Here is a 21,804-nt window from a genome sequence, read left to right on the forward strand (position 1 = left end):
GAACAATCAATGAATGTAAAAACAATCTTAGCGCATGAGTTGCAAGCATTTAACTTCTAATGTCCTGTACACACAACCAGTTTTCCAGTCGGAATAAACTCTGAAGGTTCCGACGGAATTCCGCTGAAACTGTCTTGGCGTACACACGATCACACCAAAGTCCAATCGTCAAGAACGCGGTGGCGTACAACACATAGGACGGGACTAGAAAAAGAAAGTTCAGTAGCCAATAGCTTCCGTCTCATACTTGCTTCAGAGCATGCGCCATTTTTGGTCCATCGGAACAGCATACAGATGAGAGGTTTTCCCCGATAAGAATTGGTTCCGTCAGAAATATTTAGAACATGTTCTATTTCTAGGTCCATCAGAATTTTCGAAAAAAAAAGTCGGATGAGGCATACACACGAACGGAATGTACGAGGAAAAACTTCCATCTGACTTTTTCTGTCGGACATTCCGCTCATGTGTACGCGGCATCAGCCAGTGGTTTACATGGATTCCTTAATTAAAAGTGGACCCACCATGGGAATTGTACAAATGTGTGTACAGAGCTTAGAAGTACATCAGAGTTAAAATGCTTAGGGGACTCTATGGGAGCAGAAGTCATGAAAAGATTCTAATAAAAATAAGTAAGGATGGCCGGTAATTTTTTGGAATAAGTTTGCTAACAAAGTGTTATTAGAGCCAACCTAGTTATAGAAACTACAGAGCTAACAGCAGCTGTTATCTGACAACATAAGCTGTCAATACATATCTTGTACCATAAGCCAACACCATACATAAATGATGTTGCAGCATACACTTTTATTCTGTAACATTTGCATTGTAATAGCAATACAATCAATAGTTATTGTTGGTAATCTAACAATCTCTTTTCAGGTTGTGAGTGTTGCCTGTCTGCTGGCCCTTTCTTTCTACAGTTTTCTGGATTCCATAAATGCTTTGCAGCTTCCCTCTGCTGTTTAATTTTGATTTCTAAGGACTACATATCCCATGGTACCTTGCTCTTTACAAGCTGTGACTTCTGAACTGACTCCCCCTCCTGAAACTCCTCTCAGCGTCTCTTTAGTTCAGAAGGCAGGCATTGTGAATTCTGAGACACAGCATTGTCTACTCAAGGGGCATAGTAAATATGTGTCAAAGAATTTGAGGGAGTACATGTTTAGGGATCTTTACAAAGTAAGGTTTAAAACTTCAAGACAGTTCAGATTAATAGGAGTAGAAATAATTGAAAAACAATATGGCAATAAATATATGAATTTCAATTTTGCCCATAGATACACTTTTAGGGTCATATGCAGCCTGTACCAGTTTCTCAACTTTCTTAACTTGGAGACTCAACAATCTCGCTCCCCATCCTCCAGTACAATGCTCTTTGTCTGAACTACTTAGCAGGTCCAGACACTCATGTGGGGTGAGATGGGAGTGGGAATCTCCAAAAAACACTGAGCTTTCGGCAGCAAAAAGTGTATGATGATGTTTTATACAGTCAGCTTCTGTTAGATGTCCGGTGTTGCTCCTATTATAGATTTACTTTAAACTATAATCCAAAAAATGATTGTTCAACACATTGAAAATATTTTTTGCAGACATTCGAACGTTTCAAAATGTTTTACTCTTAGCAATCATTCGCCGGCCAAGACAAACAGTCACAATGATGAGAAGTTATCTGTGAAAAAATGGACGTAAATGCTGTTCCCATGCTGCTTGGCTGACTTAGAGCAACATTTTTCTTTTTACTGTTCCTTTGGTGCTTTACTTTTGTCCATCTTGCCTGAACACAAAGGCGTGATGGAATAACAGAAACATTGTCCTTGCACACAAACCTTAGGTTGTTGTTTATGCTTCAGTTGCCTCACTAACTATCTAGTATGCCGGTTCATTTATGTTTTATTTTTTCTAACCAACACCAACCATCCTATTCCAATAAGTATATAAAGGGAACCTACATGTTATTGGTGGCTTTGGCATCATAGTGGAAATGTCCTGGGACCAATACAAGGGGACTGAGCCTCGAACTTGTACATAGGAGGAATAGCTTCCTGCAGTAAATGACATCACAGACGCATCGTGTACTATTTGCTCAGTCTCGACTTCATTGGCAACATCACCCTATAGGACAACAGAAACACCAGAGTTAAATAATGATACATTTTAGTGATATATAGCCACCTACAAGTGCCATTCTTTCAGCCCTGTAATTACACTTTCAATTATTTACAATGTTGTTGCAGTCAAATGGAGATCATCTCCCAGCCATAATGGTTTCTACTGGGCTGTCCTAATTTTGCAGTTCTCCTCTGTCCTTCTGTCTATTGCTGGACAGAAAGGAGGTGAATGTATGTCTGGAATTATGATAAGTTGCTTACATTTTTTTTAAATAACAAACATGTTATACTTACCTTCTCTATGCAGTTGGTTTTGCACAGAGCAGCCTGGATCCTACTCTTCTCGGGGTCCATCTTTGCTGCTCCTAGCCCCTCCCTCCTTTGAGTGCCCCTCAACCAGCAGCTTGCTACAGGGGGCACCCAAGCCGAGTCAGAGCTTCATGTATCCATTCAGACACAGAGCCCCAACCTGGCCCCGGCCCCTCTCTGTCCCCTGATTGGTTGACTGACTTTGATAGACAGCCGCGGGAGCCAATGACGCTGCTGCTTGGTCTCAGCCAATCAGGAGGCGTGTCCTGGATCCATGAGGGGATCATGGACTTCGATGGAGAGAGAAATGGGAAGGCTGCTACACACAGGTTTTTTATCTTAATACATAGAATGCATTAAGATAAAAAAAACATTCTGCCTTTACAACTCCTTTAAGCTATCTAAAAATTCCCTATATCTATATTGGCAGATCAGCTGCAGCTATAAAGCAGGGCTTCCAGTCTTCCTGTTAGACTTTCAATTTCGTTTATGACATGTAGAATTCAGCAATAAGAGTCTGAACACTCCAACACCAACATGCAAAGTTGGTAGGAACAGAGCCAGGAAACATAGGTGACAGGATCCACACTGGGGCCCTCAAAAGATATCAGAAACCAGCAAGTGATTCAGCCCACAAGACTCCACTAATTATAACCCTAATGAAAGGCAGAGGTTCCTAATGATGTAAAACATCCATGCTACTCATTGATAGCCTCAGGCCATGTAAACTAGGATTCCTAAAGCTGGCCATAGACAGTTCTTAGGAAAAGTCTTAAGAAAATCTATGCGAAAATTCTCAGAACATTCGAGTGTAGTTCAAAAGATTTTGTTTGATTTGGGAATGAATGGACTCTACTGAATGAAAACCACATACACTGTAAGAAATGAATTCAAGAAAATGTTCCATCCTGCTCTTTCGAATGTTCTCAACACTGCAGTCATAAACAAATGTCGATTTGACCCACTAATGATCAGAAAAATGAACAAATTTTCTTAGAACAGTTTCGTACTACCCATCTATGGCCAGCTTAAGTCAGGAGGATCTCGGATACAGTGTTTCTACAGTTTAAAAAAAAGGAGTTTGTCATTCAAAATAATTATTTGATATGTTTAAAAGAGAAATAAAGGAATTTTTTTTTCCACATTCATACTTACCTAGGTGGATGTAGCATGGGTCTAATGCTACATCTGTCCCCTGGTGCCTTTACACTGAGAACCGAGCGAGCAAACATCGCCGATCCTCGGTTTTCAGAGATCAGCGAGCAGAGAGCTGTAAACTGTATGTCACAGCTCTCTGCTCTTCTCCCTCCCCGCTCATTGGAGCGATGGGCCGTGGAGAGGGCAGAGCGGCCATCTCAGGCTCTTAGCGGCTTACTGAGAGGCTGAGCTGGGTGTCAGTCTAGGCACCTGGCGGATCCAGACTCTGTGGTCGGGATGACGCGGTGAGCAGAGAGCGGACAGTCTGCTCTGTGCTGAAAACAGGTCACAGGAGTACAAAATTAACTGCACTCCTGTGACCCATAGAAGTACAGCCAAACAAACACTCATTTAAGCTGAAATGTGAATTTCAATGATATTTTAGCTTTAAGAATAAGGATCCAGCTGAGATACTATCAAATCCTGCCTTTTCCAAAATATTTAGCACTCAAAACATTATGCTTTACCTCACAATTTGCTCCTCTCTTTAAAAACCTTGTGCCAGCAAATTTGCTTGATCTTCTTGCCATCAGAGTCACATAGACAGGTCGACCATAAATTAACAGCTCTTTGCAGAATTGTTTAGGTAAATTTTTGATATAATGGACTAAACAGATTAGAACAAATAATAGATTCATGATATAAAATAATCAAAGCATGTGACTCGAAATGCACAGATTTTGCTGATCATTCATCTATCAGTAAGGCTCCTTTCACACTTGTGCGACTTAGGATCTGACCCAAAGACGCAGGGCAAGTGAAATGCCATGTATCTCTATGAGAGACATTCCAATTGACACTGCTGAAGGTGTTGTGACTTCAGAAAAGGTTCCTGTACTACTTTGATCCGACTTTGATACGACTGTTATGCCAAAGAGTGTAAAAGTCTTATCACAGTCACTTCAAAGTGTATCAAAGCCAGACTGCAAAGTTGCACTGAAAAATGCGCAACTTTGGAGTCGGTTAGTGTAAAAGGAGCCTAAATGACACTCATCAGAAAGATAACATTTTTCAGGAAAATAATTGTAACCACTTCAATACTGGCCAGCCCAGGTCAATTTTCAACTTTCAGCACTGTCACACTTTCAATGACCATTGCGCAGTCATGCAACAATGTACCCAAAGTACATTTTTTATCATTTATTTTGAGACAGATAGAGCTTTCTTTTGGTGGTATTTAATCACCCCCGGGGTGCGCATGTTGGAGGACGCCCATGGACATCCTCCCGAAACTGGAGAGACGCACTGTGAAGGAGTTAAACAGAAGACGCAAATGGGGTTGATTTATTGCACTGTGCACTTTGCAAGTGCATTTGCACTCCGCAAGGGTATTTGCTCCAGAGCCTAATAAATGAGGGGGAGCTCTGGTGACTTCCATCATCCAATCATGTGCTAGCATTAACACTGTTTTTTAACACACTTTTTGTTTTTTATTTTTCTTTGCATGTGATTGGGTATTCTTTGCAAAGTAAATCTTCACATCATTTATTAACCCCTTCAAGCCCAAGCTTTTTTCTGACACTTGTTGCTTATAGGTTAAAATCAGTATTTTTTGCTAGAAAAGGACTTTGAAGCCCTAAACATTACATTTTTTTTTATAGCAGAGACCCTAGAGAATAAAATTGTTGCAATATTTTATGTCACACTGTATTTATGCAGTGTTCTTTCAAACGCAATTTTTGGGGAAAAAATACACTTTTATGAATTAAAAAAACAAAACTGTAAAGTTAGCCCACTTTCTTTGTATATTGTGAAAGATGATGTTACGCTAAGTAAATAGATACCTATGGAATGGCGACAAACTACGTTACTTAAAAAATCTCCATAGATGAAGCTTTAAACTTTTTTTTAACAGTTTAGAGTTACAGAGGAGTTCTGGCGCTAGAATTGTTGTTCTCGCTCTAATGATCACAACGATACCTTACCTGTGGTTTGAACACTGTTTGCATTTGCGGGCACGACTTACGTATGTATTTGCTTCTGCGCGGAGGGATGGGGTGATTTAAAAAAACAAAATTATTATTTATTTTATGTTTACACTGTCCCTTTAAAAAAAAAATATTTTGATCATGTAAACATCCCTTGTGACAGTAATAGGCAATGACAGGTACTCTTTATGGAGAGATCGGGGGTCTATAAGACCCCAAATCTCTCCTTTACACTTAAAAGCATTCACAACATCAAGTTTGGCTGAATACTGTTTTTTTTATTTTTTTTTAACTCTGGTACCTTTAAGGCTTCAGTTAACCGGAAGCGATGTCATAACATTGCTTCCAGGTTACCAGAGCCTAGACCAGATCAAAGCCGATTCCCACTTTGTTTGGGTCTCTGGCCAGCTGGAAGACGGCTGGCCACTCGAGTCTTCCAGTGGGACAGGAGATTCTGGGCGAGCAGCGGAAGGTGGCAGGAGTGGCCGATTAGACATATCAGTTGTGATTAAAAAAACGGTACGGTACCTCGGTACAACCCCTTGAAGCCGAAGGCCGCATAATTGTATTACATTGGCATCAAGGGGTTAAGCTCTGCAACTGCAAAGTGCACAATCTATTTGCCTGTAGTAAATCAACCCCCCAGTTTTTCTAAATTTTCTAAAGAAAAAAGCGTCCAGCATGTTAAGTACTATCACCGCAGTCATTATATAACATGAAACTCTCATCTTTCAGTCACAGTTCATTGATCGTGTTGTAAAGGATACTTGACTGTCCACAAAAACCATGAATTATATAAAGCAGCCAGTCACGATGTACAATGTCTTTTACACACTTTAAAAGCTGTCCATTCCAAACATATTTCATGCAAGGTTCACTGCATATGCCAAAAATACCTGGAAAAAAAATTAACAGTTAAACAGCCAATAAATACATTTTGTTGATTGCTGCATATTGTATTTCCACATACAGATATACTGAATACAAAAAACGGCATATACACACTGTATGTATAGCATTTGAGATACAAAAGGGTCAAGGCCTTCCTAAATCTACCAGAATGAAGCCATGCTTTGCTTTTCAATAAAGTTTCCCAAGTTAGGAAAGGTAACAGATCAAGCAGAAGCTCGCTCTTAACCACTACAATACAGGGCACTTTCACCCCCTTCCTTCCCAGCCCAATTTTCAGCTTTCAGCGCTCTATCGCTTTCAGTGACAATTGCGCGGTCGTGCTACACTGTACCCAAATGAAATTGTTATCATTTTGTTCGCACAAATAGAGCTTTATTTTGGTGTTATTTATTCACGACTCCGTTTTTTTTTTTTTGCGATATAAGCGCAAAAATAGCGGAAATTTGGAAAAAAAACAATATTTTCTTTTTTCTATTTGAAAAGAAATCCAATAAAATCAAATTTTGTCATAAATTTAAGCCAAAATGTATTCTGCTACATGTTTTTGGTAAAAAAAATTCCGTTAAGTGTATAATAATTGGTTTGTGTGATCACGGACATATGTACGCAAATGATCATGTACATATGTGTGCAGGTGATCACGTACATATGTGTGCAGATAATCATTGGGACATGTGATTTTAGTGGGACATATGTGGGGGACATGTTTTTATTATTAGGGACATGTGTTTTTATTATTTGGGGACATGTATGTTTTGGGGACATGTGTGTTTTGGGGACATATGTGGGGACTGTGTTTGTACTGTGTGGTGTGTTGTGTGTTTACACTACACTGATGATCAGTGAGTAAAAAGCTGTAAAAAGCAGCCCATACTCACTGATCATCAGCCGGCTGCAGCGTTCTGCTCTCCTCTCCTCAGCGGTGACTTCCGTGTGAGGAGAGGAGAGCCGATTGCCTAGCAACCGGCTGTTTGTTTACATCACATGACGGCCGTGATTGGACACGGCCGTCATGTGATCAGGAGGGCCAATCACAGAGCCCTCCTGCCGATCTGAGATGTGCTGTGTCCGGGTGACACGAGCACATCGGGATCGCGCCGCTGCGCGGGCGCGCGCGCGCGATCCCGCTACTCCGGAAGGACGTTCCTGAACGTCCTATCAGGAGTAGACGGCTCCCACCCGGCCGTATATATGCATTGGCCGGGTGGGAAGTGGTTAAGCAAAACTGTCATTCTGACATAAAAAACTAAAGCAAACGTGTAACTGCAAAAGATAGTCAATTTGATGCCAAAAAACACTGAATATATCCTTCTACACCTTTAACAACTGCTACACCACAGCATGCATTCAAACAAAATAATGATTACATGTTATTTATTCACTACCAGGCAGATTTTTCTGCTTCACATTGGAAACTGGATGCTTTAGGATAAAGTGTGAGTATATAAATGAACTGCACGCTTGATTAATAAGCAGTATTGCTAAGGTAAATTACCCGTTCTTACTATTTGAAGTGTTCAGCGTAAGTAAATAGTACATTAATAAATAAGAAGGAAAGGTCTGTCTAGTTTTGGGAAAAAGTGAGTACGTTTTTAGTAGGTTTTATTTTGTGTAAAAAAAAAAATGTATTTTAATTTAAATGGTAGTGAATAAATAACATGTACGGTAATTACTGTTTCGCTTAAATGCATACTGTGATATAACAGTTCTTAAATGTGTAACAGATTATATTCTATGGTGAATAAATTGTAGCAATACACCTTTGCACTCACAGCAAACATTACGACAGCTTTCCTTGAAGCAGTGAGGAATACAACAGTTTATATAATTCAAAGCCAATGCTGTCACTTGCATAATAGTTGAGTGATGTTGGCTAAAGAATGCCTGAAGAGAAAGCTGTTCCAGGTGAGCACATTAGCCATCCATCCATAGCATAGCCAGGGTGCAGGTGAAGGGGCCAGCCCAGCTGGCATGCAGATACACAATCAAAAGAAATCCGGAATTTGCTGCAACACTTCACCTTCATTGATCTTTCATGCAAAATACATCCCAGACAGTGTGGGGTACAGTAAAAGTTAACTGGCTTCGCGCTGTAGCTAAAGCTTACTCATAACCTGAGGTTATGAGCAAGTGCTAGCCACAGCGCAAAAATCGTCAAATTCTACTGTACCCCACACTGTCTGGGATGTCTTTAGAAAGATCTTTGTTAAAAAAAACAATGTCCTTTACCATCAGTTTATAAAAGGATTTAATTCAAAATAATATGAAACTCAAACAAAAAAGTAAACAAGTTTTCCAGTGTCCGCTCACTACAACAAATCGAACACCGAAGAAAATCCCCACAATTGATAAAAAAAACCCTGTAAGGATTTAAGAATGTCTAAAACATAATAATATATGAAAAACATGTACAGTATATAAACACACGATTATTTATCCTCTGAGGATCATAAGTCCACCAATATATATATATATTTGACCAGGTAATGACAGAAAAAGAATATTGAGTGGGTATTCACTCCCTGTTAAAGAGGACGTAAACCCTGATGGGTTTTATTTCCTCTTTTGTTTCCCTGCAAAGTAAAAGCATAATGGACTAGTATGCATCGCATACTGGCCCATTATATGGCACTTACCTGCAAACGAAGCCTGTGCTGTCCCCGCTCAAGGCCACATTCATGTCTGCCCCTCTTCCTTCCGGGGGGGGGGGGCGCGGATACTGGGTCTGTGACTGGCCGGAGCTGCGTGACGTCACTCCCCTGCATGCACGCAGGAGCCACCAGTAACGGTACTTGCTCGGGAGGAAACGGCACAAAGGGTTTTTCTTCACAGTACACGCGCCAATGAAATCATCGGCGCACTACAAGGTAAATATCTCTTAAACTGCACATCTTTAGGAGATATTTACATTACCTATATAGGTAAGCCTTATTCTAGGCTTACCTATAGGTACAAGTGCTAAAAAGGGGTTTACAACCACTTTAATAAATGCTTTGACATCCCACTCCACACTGGTTTGCTTCACAGGTCTAAAATACACACCAATCATACCAAGATTAAAGTAAGAATAGTCATTCCTCTTATAGTTAGACTATTTTCCTATCCTGGAGTACACTTTCAAATGTTTCAGTTTTAGAGAACCTGTACAGCGCTAATAAACCGTGGGAGTACAAGATGCACAAACCAATATATCATCATCTAACTTGCCCTTTCATTATCAGTGTCAGAAACTCCAATCAGGCGTGGCCCATATAGCCATTATCATCACCGCAAAAAAATGCATTTGTTTTTGAACCAATTGACCACAAAAACCCACCTTATTGTTGCAAAACCAGGAAATAATAGATGAATGCCTCTTTAGCCCTTGGATGTCTATATTACCTGCATAATTTAGCATCTATGAATGATGTGACTGCATGCTTGCTTACTAAATAAATGTTACATTTAAGAAAAGATACGCAATGCAACACATTGCATCAGCCCATAGATAATATTCTGTGTCTCAGAAAAGGATGGCTAGATGAATATCTGTGCTATACTTCTTGCTCATGAAATATCACCAGGAAATTAATTTTACTTCTTAGTGCTATACTTAGTAAAATGTACCTTAGCATGATTACCCTTAAAAATTAAGATTAAAATACACATCCTAGATTATAGTTTTAAATTATATATAGTGAACTCCCTGATAAAAACTAAATGAAAATAACATGCAAGATCCATAAAGTTTACTTGGTTTTATTAAAGAGGTTGCACATGTATAGTAACTACTGGCAAAGTGCAAAAAAAAAAAAAAAAAAACCTACTTGTTATCTTTTTAAATAGTAATTGATTTTTCCACATTTTGTAGTGTAACAATTTAAAAAGGAATTACCTGGGATGTTTTACTTTTACTTAACCAAATACAGTGGAACCTTGGATTACGAGCATAATCCGTTCCAAGAGAATTCTTGTAATCCAAAGCATTTGCATATCAAAGGGAGTTTCCCCATAGAAGTCAATGGAAACAAACATAATTCGTTCCGCATTGACTTCTAGCACATGTTGCCAGAGGTGGAGGGGGGGGGGGGGGTGCCGGAGAGAGCCTCAGAAATACTAGGGGACAGCTCGGCTGAACTCGGAAACCCTCAGAAACCGGAAACACTCGGGAACTGAGTATTTCTAAGTGTTTCTGAGTATTTCTGAATATTTCCAAATGGTTTTGAACCATTCCAAGGGTCACTGGCGCCCCACACCTCTGGTCAAATGTGGTACTGCACACCACATTAGCTTGAATTCTGCTCGTTTTGCGAGGCAACAATTACAAACTGAGTCAGGATTTTTTTTTTAAAGTTGTTCGTCTTGCAAATGCTTGCTAACCACGTTACTCGTTAACCAAGGTTCCACTGTACTCCATGACATCAATGCAAAAAAGATCTACACCATTTTTTTCAATTATCTACAAATAAAAATGTACTGAACCAAAATAAATACACTGAAAAGTTTTAAATGCGACACCTAAAATGTCATATGAACTCTACTTAAATACAACAGATTCTGGAAGACCCCCAACATTAATTGGAGAACAAGTCTGAAAAAAAAAAATTTCAGTCTACAAGAGACTGCTTGGAGAGACTAACTAAAAGTTTCACAGCAGACATTGTAGACAACGTTTTATCGAGTACCCAATTGACTTTGTTCCCAATGCAGGTCCATGTTTTCTCAGCATGAAGATGTACAGGTGTTGGATGGATCCCCATGCTGGCAGTCCATAGAAGCCTATTGGGACAAGGCAGAGCTTCACAGACAGAGCCACTGTGTCTCAATAGAGGAGATTGACCAAAACTGGACTGTGCCGAATCTGGTGCAGCTGTGCATAGTATCAGCTTATAAATTCAGCTTGTGCAATTAGGCTTTGATAATAAAACCTAGAAGATAATTGGTTACTATGCACAGCTGCACCAGATTCTGTGTGCACCAGTACCCACATACCATATTGGAACACAGCAGCTTTGTCCGTACAGCCATGTGTCCTAATGTTTATCTACAGATTGCCAGCATTCTGATGCACGCAACACCTTTGCATACCCCGTGCCAGGAAAACATGGACCTGTATGGGGTACGCAGTCAAGTGCCTTGTGTGAATGGACCCTAAGGGCCTGTGGTGAAAAGCTTTTGTTCAATCGGGCTTTGAATCCCCATGCAAGTATATGGGAATGGAATGCAAATCCTGCTAGAAGCAGGTCAAGTGCAAATCAGTAGGAATTCAAATGGAGTTCAATTTACAAGTGTCTTGAACTTATGTCGTCGTCGATAAATGTCCCTAAAAGAACTGCTGTGCCATAATAATAATATATTGCAATCCTAATTAAAATACATATAATTTACATGTTTTAACACTACGATATGCTATATAGACAAGTCAAAGAGGGAATACAAAGCACTGTGTCAAGAGGTACTTCTGTATGCTACACACAGGTTGCAAAATAGTCCTTAGTACATGTTCATGCTTGGTACCAAGTACTAACTGGCACTGGCAAATGTGATAGCAGTCCTTTTACTCGTTCATCCATCAGAGTCAAAATGCAATGTCTGAATTTTTCCCTTATTTACTTAGCGTAGTGAATGAGGTGAATTCATGTGCAAACTTAAATCATCCAATCGTGTGTGTGAGCAAAAATCCTGTTTTTTTGTTTTGTTGTTTGTTTTGTTTTTATTCACAATTGGTGGTGGCGAACTAGTTTTGAAGCGGTGGCTTTAGTATTGATTATTAAGGACTTTCTGATATGCAGACTAATCCTTTTTTTCTTCTCCTTTTTTCTGATTTGATTATGTATTTTTAATTTATAATATATGCATATATTCAGATGTGGATCTGGTAGAGGGTTCTAGCACAGCTCAGGATACTGAAGAGTACCATTACTGTGGAATATACAGTATCTAATGGTAGAGCTGCTGCTTTCACATAGTTTAAAATCTTCATGGTGTGTAATGTAAAGGTTTGAATCTCACATAAGTGTGGTTTCTTTCTGGTTACGATTAGTAAATAAGTAAGAAAAATCTACGTCTGCTATAATATTGATTATTTATCAATGGCCACTACACTAATCCTAGAAAACCTAAAATCATCAAACATAGGCTAAGAGATAAAGAGGAGGATTAGAGACAACAGACATTACATATAAAGTATATTCACCATACACTATTTGTGCCACTATTAGCTAGCAGAAGCAAAACTGATGCCAAAAAACAGAGGCCCTATATAGGACCCCTATTGGCCCAACTAAATGTTATTTTAATTATGCTTTAAAGCCCAACTTGGCCTACTGACCCATTCCCCCACCCCCACCCCTAGCTAAATGCCTCATATGATCCACAAGCAACTGCATTCACTTTTGGCTCATAAAAAATACTTACTTTAATGCCAGACTTATATCGAAGGACATCAGTGGGTCTTCTTGTGTAATTTATTTTAAATTACTAAAAAAATATAAAAGTCTGAATTTTTTTTTTTACAAAACAAGCAGTACAAGGCCATGGTAGAAGCCGGCCCCCTTTATGGGGTACTTGTGAACGTTAGCTTTTTAGAGGCTACATGGAGCTGATAAACTGACTTACACCAAAGATATGGTGGCTATTCTAGTTTGGATTATGTTTTCTTAACCACTTCCTGACCAGCGCACGACGATGTACGTCGACAGAATGGCACGGGCAGGCATATTGGTGTACATGTACGTCCAAAATCTTCAATGCCGCCCTGCCATCGGGAGCGCGCCGCCAGTGGCGCGCTCCCGCGCTGGTCGGGACCCCCTGTGAGTCCGGCCGCGGGACCCGCGGACTCGATCGCCGCGTGCATACCCGCGATCGTCTCACGGGATGGCTGAATGGAGGAAATGCCGTGTAAACAGCATTTCTCCATTCTGCCTAGCAACTAGTGATGCTGATCTCTGCTCCATGTGATTGGAGCAGAGATCAGTGTTCACTAAATGAAAGCCCAACCCCCCCCCCCCCACAGTTAGTAACACACCCCTAGGAACACTTAACCCCTACACTGCCACCCACTGGTTAACCCTTTCCCTGCCAGTGTCATTTACACAGGAATCACTGCATTTATATAGCAGTGATTACTGTATAAATGACAATGGTCCCAAAAATGTGTCAAAAATGTCCGATGGGTCCCCCACTATGTCGCAGTCACAATATAAATCGCTGATCGCCACCATTACTAGTAAAAACAAATAAAAAATTATTGATAAAAATGCTATAAAGCGATCCCTATTTTGTAAACGCTATAACTTTTGCACAAACCAATCAATAATCGCTTATTGCGATTTTTTTTACCAAAAATATGTAGAAGAATACGTATCGGCCTAAACTGAGGGAAAAAAAATGTTTTTTTTATATATTTTTGGGGGATATTTATTATAACAAAAAGTAAAAAATTGTGTGTTTTTTTCAAAATTGTCGCTCTATTTCTGTTTATAGCGCAAAAAATAAAAACCGCAGGGGTGATCAAATACCACCAAAAGAAAGCTCTATTTGTGGGAAAAAAAGGACGTCAATTTTGTTTGGGAGCCACGTCGCACGACCGCTCAATTGTCAGTTAAAGCGACGCAGTGCCGAATCGCAAAAAGTGGTCTGGTCTTTGACCAGCAAAATGGTCCGGTCTGAAAGGGGTTAAAAATAGAATTGAAATAATATAGAAGGGCAACATGCTCCTTCATCTCCAAAAGTACTTGGTATATCTGTCAGTTCCTGACACTGAGAAGAGTGGTGGGGTGCAAAGGAAAGGCAAATATATACTGCTGGAGATGTTGGGATGAAAGCAACCTGTTAATTTGCCTTAAATGAGCTAAGCACAGATTTAGTTAAGTTTCCAAATTAGCCATTTATAACATCAGCATATATACTTTATTTGTTCAGGATAACATAAAAGGAGAATATATCTCAACCTGGGTACATACAGGTGGAAAATCTGCTGAAAGCAGTCAGTTCAGTGGAAGCTGGCCAACTTTCGACACGTGCGTACAGCTGTCTTACAACCAGCTTCTGTTGAACTGGCATGCTGGAAAACCAGCATTCAACCAGCTCCTGATCAGTGCTGCCAGCCAATGGCTGTGAGGCACTGATCAGTGTGTTCTGGCAGGGGGAGCAGTCCCCCATCGGAACACAAAGGCACAGCGGGAGATCACTGCACTAACATCGCTTGTGTTAGTACAGCAATGTCTCAGGATTTTTTCATTCAGCCCGCTGGGTTAAACGTAAAAAGAAAGGCTTCTAGTATATACCAAGCCTTAAGGGAAGATGTTTTGGAGTACACATCTGACTTCTTAGGTTTCCTGTTCATGACACTATGTGCATTTTTTGTTTTATCTTGAATAAATCAAATGGAAAATACATTATATTCAACCATTCAGCAAAATAAATAGTTTGATTAATACTTACAAATCTGAACAAGGCTGAATTTCATATTTCCAAATTTTAGATCAAGCACGTGTACTGCTGCTTACAATTGTGGTTCTGTTTGGCAGTGCCTTTCAATAATTTTTACAATGAGCAGACAGAGTTGTCGTGATGGTTCAGTTGAAATGCTTGCAACAAGAGGATGGATTAACTTAATATTCTGTGTGACAGTTACAAGAAGAAAGTGTGGGTGTATACTGAACTCCGTGCACGTGCTGTCTTCAGAAAACAATGTTACTTTATTATCACTGTGGGTAAGCCTTTATTATCCCATTATAATCAAAATTCGGGTGTATAAAATTGGGGGGGGGGGGGGGGGTGCGAACATTATTAAACAATTGTTTCAACACCACACCTCCCAAGTTGCTGACATTTATTTTACCTTTAAGACTGAACCATTTTGGCAACATCCAGGTAAGCAGGGTGCAGAGAAATTAACCACCGATGTGCAAATGTTCAGTTTCTATGGCAACCTCAACTTTGTTACACATCAGAGCAAAGACAGCAACAGCAATTATTGAAAATACTTTACTGTGCTTTTTTACACTGCTTTTGTGGCAGCTGGGTTTGTTTTGCATTAAGAGCTAACAAGAGAAAACCTGAAGTCACAAACACATTTAAAAGGGAATTCCATAGATAGATAGATAGATAGATAGATAGATAGATAGATAGATAGATAAGAGCGACAAAGTTATGTCTTCCTTCAATATATTCATTTATACTGTATATTATATATATATATATATATATATATATATATATATATATATATATATATATATATATATATAGTACAGTACTGTGAATTTTTTCTTGAACACTTGTGAAAAACGGTGTAAAGTGAAAATGCTTTCAAACACAATTTAATGACTGTTTTAGTGTAACAAGCAAAGGGGTGCATAAACAAAAATATTCCTAAATCAAATCAGTATTTTGTGCGTTTACCATTTGTCTTTAAAACATTATTACCGTATTTATCGGCGTATAACACGCACCCTTTTCCCCTTAAAATCAGGGGAAAATCGCAGGTGCGTGTTATACGCAGACCCCCCGCCATTTTGGAGCCTCTGGGTGGCCTTTGGCTCTTCTCGCCGGCTTTTGGCCACCTTCGGCCCTTCCCGGCGGCCAAAAACCACAGAGAATGTCCGAAAGCCGCCAAAAAGGGCTGAAGGCGGCCAAAAGCCGACGGGAAGGGCCGAAGGTGGCCGAAAGTCAACGAGAACGGCCGTAGGCAGCCGAGAACTACCGAGCGCCGCCAAGACACTCAGGACATCTCGGTGGCGCCATTTTTAAAAATAAAAGCAAAAAATAAAACAGACAAAGCTGAAAAATGACACAGACAAGGGGACAAGGCTTCATTGATGGCCAAGGCTGCAATAGTGGACAAAGCTGCATATGACACTGACAAGGGTGCAATGATGGACAAGGCTGAAAATGACACTGACAAGGCTTCAGATGGACACTGATAAGGCTGCATTAATGGGCATTTAAATGTACGTTTTTTTTCCTTAAACTTCCCTCCTAAAAAATGTTTTCCTTAAAATCCCCTCCTAAACTTGGGGTGCGTGTTATACGCCGATAAATATGGTAATTCTCCTAGAATATACTTGCAGAGAGTTTTTTTTAAGGAACTTGGAACGTAGGTTGTTCTAAACATCTAGAAGCACTAACTAGAGTTCTTCTTTGGATTTAGGCTGTCCCAGTTTCTCCTCTCTTTTCATATAATCCCAGCCAAACTCAATAATGTTGAGATAAGAGCTCTGTGGTGGCAAGGGCTCTCCGGTGGCCACACCATATGTTCCAGGTCCCCTTGTTTTTATTTTCCACTGAAAATATCCCCTATAACTCTGACTTTATGTTTGAGGTCATTGTACTGCTGCAGAATACAAATTGTAACCAATCAGATACCTACCTGATGGTTCTGTATGATGCATATGTATCTGCCTGTGTTTTTTAGTATTGAGGAAACCATTCTTTCTGACCAAATGACTCCATATGCAGAAATGCAACCCATAACCTGCAAGGAATCTCCGCCATGCTTCACTGTCATGGTGATGCAGTAGTGTTTTTCTGTCAGATTACCTCTCCATGTGTTCAGATTAAGAGGCCAGCCACTCTCACCTGTCTGCTTAAATAATCTCTCTTCAAAGCATGGCTTCACCCCAGCCCCTATCAGGGAACTCTATATTAACTTGTGCACTGCAAGCCAGCCCTGCTGATCAACCATTGTGTGTTTAGCTTTTGCGTGTGACTTGCTGTGTCTTCTACGTCTGATTCCAGTTACCGATCGTAGCTTGTTCTGGACTATCCCTGCTTGCTTTTGACCCTGGCCTTTTGGCATGTTGACTGTCTATCCTTGTCTGCTAGTCACTCTGACCTTTTGCTTATCTCCTTACTATCCCTTGTTGTCCTGGGCTGCTGCTTCCTCGCTGTCCTCCTGTAGTCTACCATGAGCGTGAGCTGGGAGATCTTGGGGGCCGTGACCTGGAGTCAATTGCAGCGCAATCCATCCTCACCACTAGAGGCTCTGGTGAACACCTGCTGACTCTTATACTCCACGCTTTGGGGAATCTTATGCTCTAGCGCCCACTGGGATCCGTGTTGGTCTGCAGTGGACCTTCCTTCCTGAAGCACCGAGAGTTCCATCGGCAGCAGTCAGCCATAGAGTCCACTACCTTAGTGGTGCACTCCTGACTCCAATGGTGTGCATTTGTCAACTGGACTCAGGTGACCTGACATTCACTGTTACCTGCAGACACTCAGTCTGATACTACTCGCCAGTCCTTCGGGGAACACATTACCTTCTGTTACAATCATGCATTTCAGACTTGGACTCATCAGTCCGAAGCACCTTCTGCACACCAGTTCTTGGGTTTTTTGCATAGGTAATTTTTGTTGGCCTTGTTTCCACATTGGTGGTATAAATTATTATTCACAAGTCCTCCATGAAGACCACTTTTGACCAGGCTTCTCCAAACTGTAGAAGGGTGTTCCTGGGTTCCAACAATTTCTGCCCAGTGTCTCCACGGATAGCAGCCAACAGAGTCAAAGGTATGTTCCCCAAGAATCTAACTGACCATCATCCAGCTTAGCACCATAGTGCTAAACTGGATGACGGTCAGTTGGGACCCTAGGGATTATAGTTTTGACTCTGTTGGCTGCTATCAGTGGAGACACTTTTTTTGGATACCTCCACCTGAGGATTGATTTTTGGGACGATGCAGCTTGAATTCAGATTTCAATGATGTCCTCAATCTCTAGAGGTAAAATATATATATTGTGCTCAAGATGGGTCTCCATCTTGAGCATAAACCATCCTGCCGGATAGTGCTTTTTGAATTAGAGTACACCCCTTAGGTTCTGTTTAGTCACATCTGAGGCCTTTACCTATGGCTCCCAGGTACAGTATCTCACAAAAGTGAGTACACCCCTCACATTTTTGTAAATATTTTAACTTTTCATGTGACAACACTGAAGAAATGACACTTTGCTACAATGCAAAGTAGTGAGTGTACAGCTTGTATAACAGTGTACATTTGCCATCCCCTCAAAACACACAGCCATTAATGTCTAAACTGCTGGCAAACAAAAGTGAGTACACCCCTAAGTGAAAATGTCCAAATTGGGCCCAAAATGTCAATATTTTGTGTGGCCACCATTATTTTCCAGCACTGTCTTAACCCTCTCGGGCATGGAGTTCACCAGAGCTTCACAGGTTGCCACTCTTCCACTCCTCCATGATGACATCAGAGATCTGGTGGATGTTAGAGACCTTGCACTCCTTCACCTTTCATTTGAGGATGCCCCACAGATGCTCAATAGGGTTTAGGTCTGGAGACATGCTTGGCCAGTCCATCACCTTTACCCTCAGCTTCTTTAGCAAGGCAGTGGTTGTCTTGGAGGTGTGTTTTTTGGTCGTTATGTTGGAATACTGCCCTGCGGGCCAGTCTCCGAGCGAGAGGATCATGCTCTGCTTCAGTATGTCACAGTACATGTTGGCATTCATGGTTCCCTCAATGAACGGTAGCTTCCAAGTGCCGGCAGCACTCATGCAGCCCCAGACCATGACACTCCCACCAGCATACTTGATTACAAGCAAGATACACTTGTCTTTGTACTCTTCAACTGGTTGCCGCCACACACACTTGAAACCATCTGAACCAAAGTTTATCTTGGTCTTGCAAGACCACAGTACATGGTTCCAGTAATCCATGTCCTTAGTCTGCTTGTCTGCAACAAACTGTGCGGGCTTTCTTGCGCATCTTTAGAAGAGGCTTCCTTCTGTGATGACAGCCATGCAGACCACATTTGATGCAGTGTGTGGCGTATGGTCTGAGCACTGACAGGCTGACCTCCCACCCCTATAACCTCTGCAGCAATGCTGGCAGCACGCATATGTCTATTTCCCAAAGACAACCTCTGGATATGATGCTGGGCATGTGCATTTAAATTCTTTGGTCGACCATGGTGCGGTCTGTTCTGAGTGGAACCTGGCCTGTGAAACTGCTGTATTCTTTTGGCAACCGTGTTGCAGCTCAGTTTCAGGGTATGGGCAATCTTCTTATAGTCTATGCCATCTTTATATAGAGCAACAATTTTTTTTTTCAGATCCTCAGAGAGTTCTTTGCCATGAGGTGGCATGTTGAACTTCCAGTGACCACTATGAAAGAGTGAAAGCGATAACACCAAATTTAACACACCGGCTCCCCATTCACACCTGAGACCTTGTAACACTAAAACGCCGCATGACACCGGGGAGGGAAAGTGGCTAATTAGGCCCAATTTGGACATTTTCACTTAGAGGTGTACTCGCTTTTGTTGTCAGCGGTTTGGACATTAATAGCTTTGTTTTGAGTTGAGTGTTTGAGGGGACAGAAAATGTATTCAAGCTGTACACTCAATACTTTACATTGTAGAAAAGTGTATTTCTTCAGTGTTGTCACATGAAAAGATATAATAAAATATTTACAAAAATGTGAGGGGTGTACTCACTTTTGTGACATAAGAACTACAGATATCCAACAAAATATGGTGATTTTTTTTTCGGACTTTGCAGATGTTTGTCACACTTGCACAACAAACATTTTATACATAGACCCCCAATTGTCACAAACTTAGGGCTCAAACACTTGAGTTAGGGATTCAATTTTTTAAGTGCCTTGATGCAGTCGTGTGGGTTCACATGTACAGTGCCTTGAAAAAGTACTCATAACCCTTGAAATTTTCCACATTTTGTCATGTTACAACCAAAAATGTAAATGTATTTTATTGGGATTTTATGTGAAGGACCAACACAAAGTGGCACATAATTGTCAAGTCAAGGGAAAATGATAAATGGCTTTCAATTTTTTTTTTTTATAAATAAATATTTGTAAAGTGTGGCATGCATTTGTATTTAGCCCCTTGAGTCAATACTTTGTAGAGCAACCTTGCGCTGCAATTACAGCTGCAGGTCCTTTTGGGTAGGTCTCTACCAGCTTTGCACATCTAGAGAGTGACATTTTTGCCCATTCTTTCTTTCAGATTGGATGGAGATAGTCTATGAACAGCAATTTGCAAGTCTTGCCACAGGTTCTCTTTTTTTTTTTTTTAAAGGTGTTTATTTTGGTTTTACAACAGAAGATCAACAGAGACGGACTGCTATTACAGGTATGTAAGGTGCACATAGCAGAACCAATTACATAGAATGTAGGATAGATCAATTTTAACAGTCCATAAGAAACAGAAATACCCCAACAAACATTCACGCATTCATGCTTACACTCACTCGAGCCCTCAACAGATACGACCCCCCCCCCCCCCCCCAGGCATTGGATGTTTCATATAAGTCAATCTCTGGTTATTTGTTTTGGCATCTTGCCGAACAGTGTTATTGGATTACATTGGCAGAGGACTCACTGGGAGAGCTGTGAAGAAAGGACATCACCCCAGAAATACTGAGACATCTAGCCATGGTTGCCATATTTTGGGGAATTTCTTAGGACATGCCCTACTCTTATATATCAATTTGAATTTGGGGAGGACCCCATGAACAGTGTGAAAGAAGGCGTGGGCTGAAAGGGGGCCCACATTCTTCCAATGGAGTAAGATGGTTTTACGTGCATAAAATAATAGTATATGTAACAAAGTCCTGGCGTGTGTAAGAGGGACATGGTCATTAAGAATTCCTAAAAGACCAACTTCCGGAGTGTGAGATATCGGTAGGTGAAGTTTGTGGTCAAAAAAAGCAAATAAATTCTTCCAGAAGGTTTAAAGTCCAGAACATGTCCAGAAAATGTGAAAAAAATCAGCAGCACTCAGATCACATCTAGTACATGCAATATCCCAGCCCAGACCCATTCGAACCAGGGTAGCTGGTGTGTAATGCAGGTGGTGTATAAACTTAAATTGTACCAGTAGGTCAGCAGTGCCAATTATATCCTGAAAACAGGATACCACTCGCCAGGCCTTTGGGGAACACATTGCCTTCTGTTACAATCATGTATTTCAGAATTGGACTCATCAGTCCGGAGCAGCTTCTTCACACCAGTTCTTGGGTTTATGTATAGGTGATTTTTGTTGGCCCTGTTTCCATATAGGTGGTATGACTTTTTAGCCACAAGTCCTCCATGAAGATCACTTTTGACCAGTCTTCTCCAGACTGTAGAAGGGTGTTCCTGGGTTCCACCAATTTCTGCCCAGTGTCTGCACCGATAGTAGCCAACAAAGTCAAAGGTATCATCGCTAAGAACGTAGCTAGCGTGTAATGCAGGTGGTGTATAAACTTAAATTGTACCAGTAGGCCAGCAGTGCTAATTATGTCCTGAAACCATATCTCGGTTGCTTCTTCCCAGTCCTCTTCAGAAAGCTCAGGCATGGACAACAGCCATTGTTGATGAGAATTCTGGAAAGGATCCGCTCCCACCACT

General features: G+C 40.8%; 1 protein-coding gene across 3 annotated transcripts in view; it reads right to left on the bottom strand.

Annotated features, from left to right (window-relative positions):
• The window catches only part of FIG4 (FIG4 phosphoinositide 5-phosphatase), a 407,091-nt gene that overhangs the window by 237,339 nt on the left and 147,948 nt on the right, over window positions 1–21,804 (bottom strand). For all 3 annotated transcript variants that reach the window (XM_077487135.1, XM_077487137.1, XM_077487138.1), the window contains 3 exons: window positions 6,310–6,438; window positions 4,082–4,182; window positions 1,950–2,112 (listed from right to left, as the gene is read on the bottom strand). In XM_077487135.1, the coding sequence (XP_077343261.1) occupies window positions 1,950–2,112; window positions 4,082–4,182; window positions 6,310–6,438 (393 nt within the window). The remainder of the gene's footprint in view (window positions 1–1,949; window positions 2,113–4,081; window positions 4,183–6,309; window positions 6,439–21,804) is intronic.

The sequence above is a fragment of the Lithobates pipiens genome, unplaced genomic scaffold, assembly GCF_037356315.1.
Source record: "Lithobates pipiens isolate NorthernLeopardFrog02 unplaced genomic scaffold, aLitPip1_a1.2 Scaffold_18, whole genome shotgun sequence".
Lineage (NCBI taxonomy): Eukaryota > Metazoa > Chordata > Amphibia > Anura > Ranidae > Lithobates > Lithobates pipiens.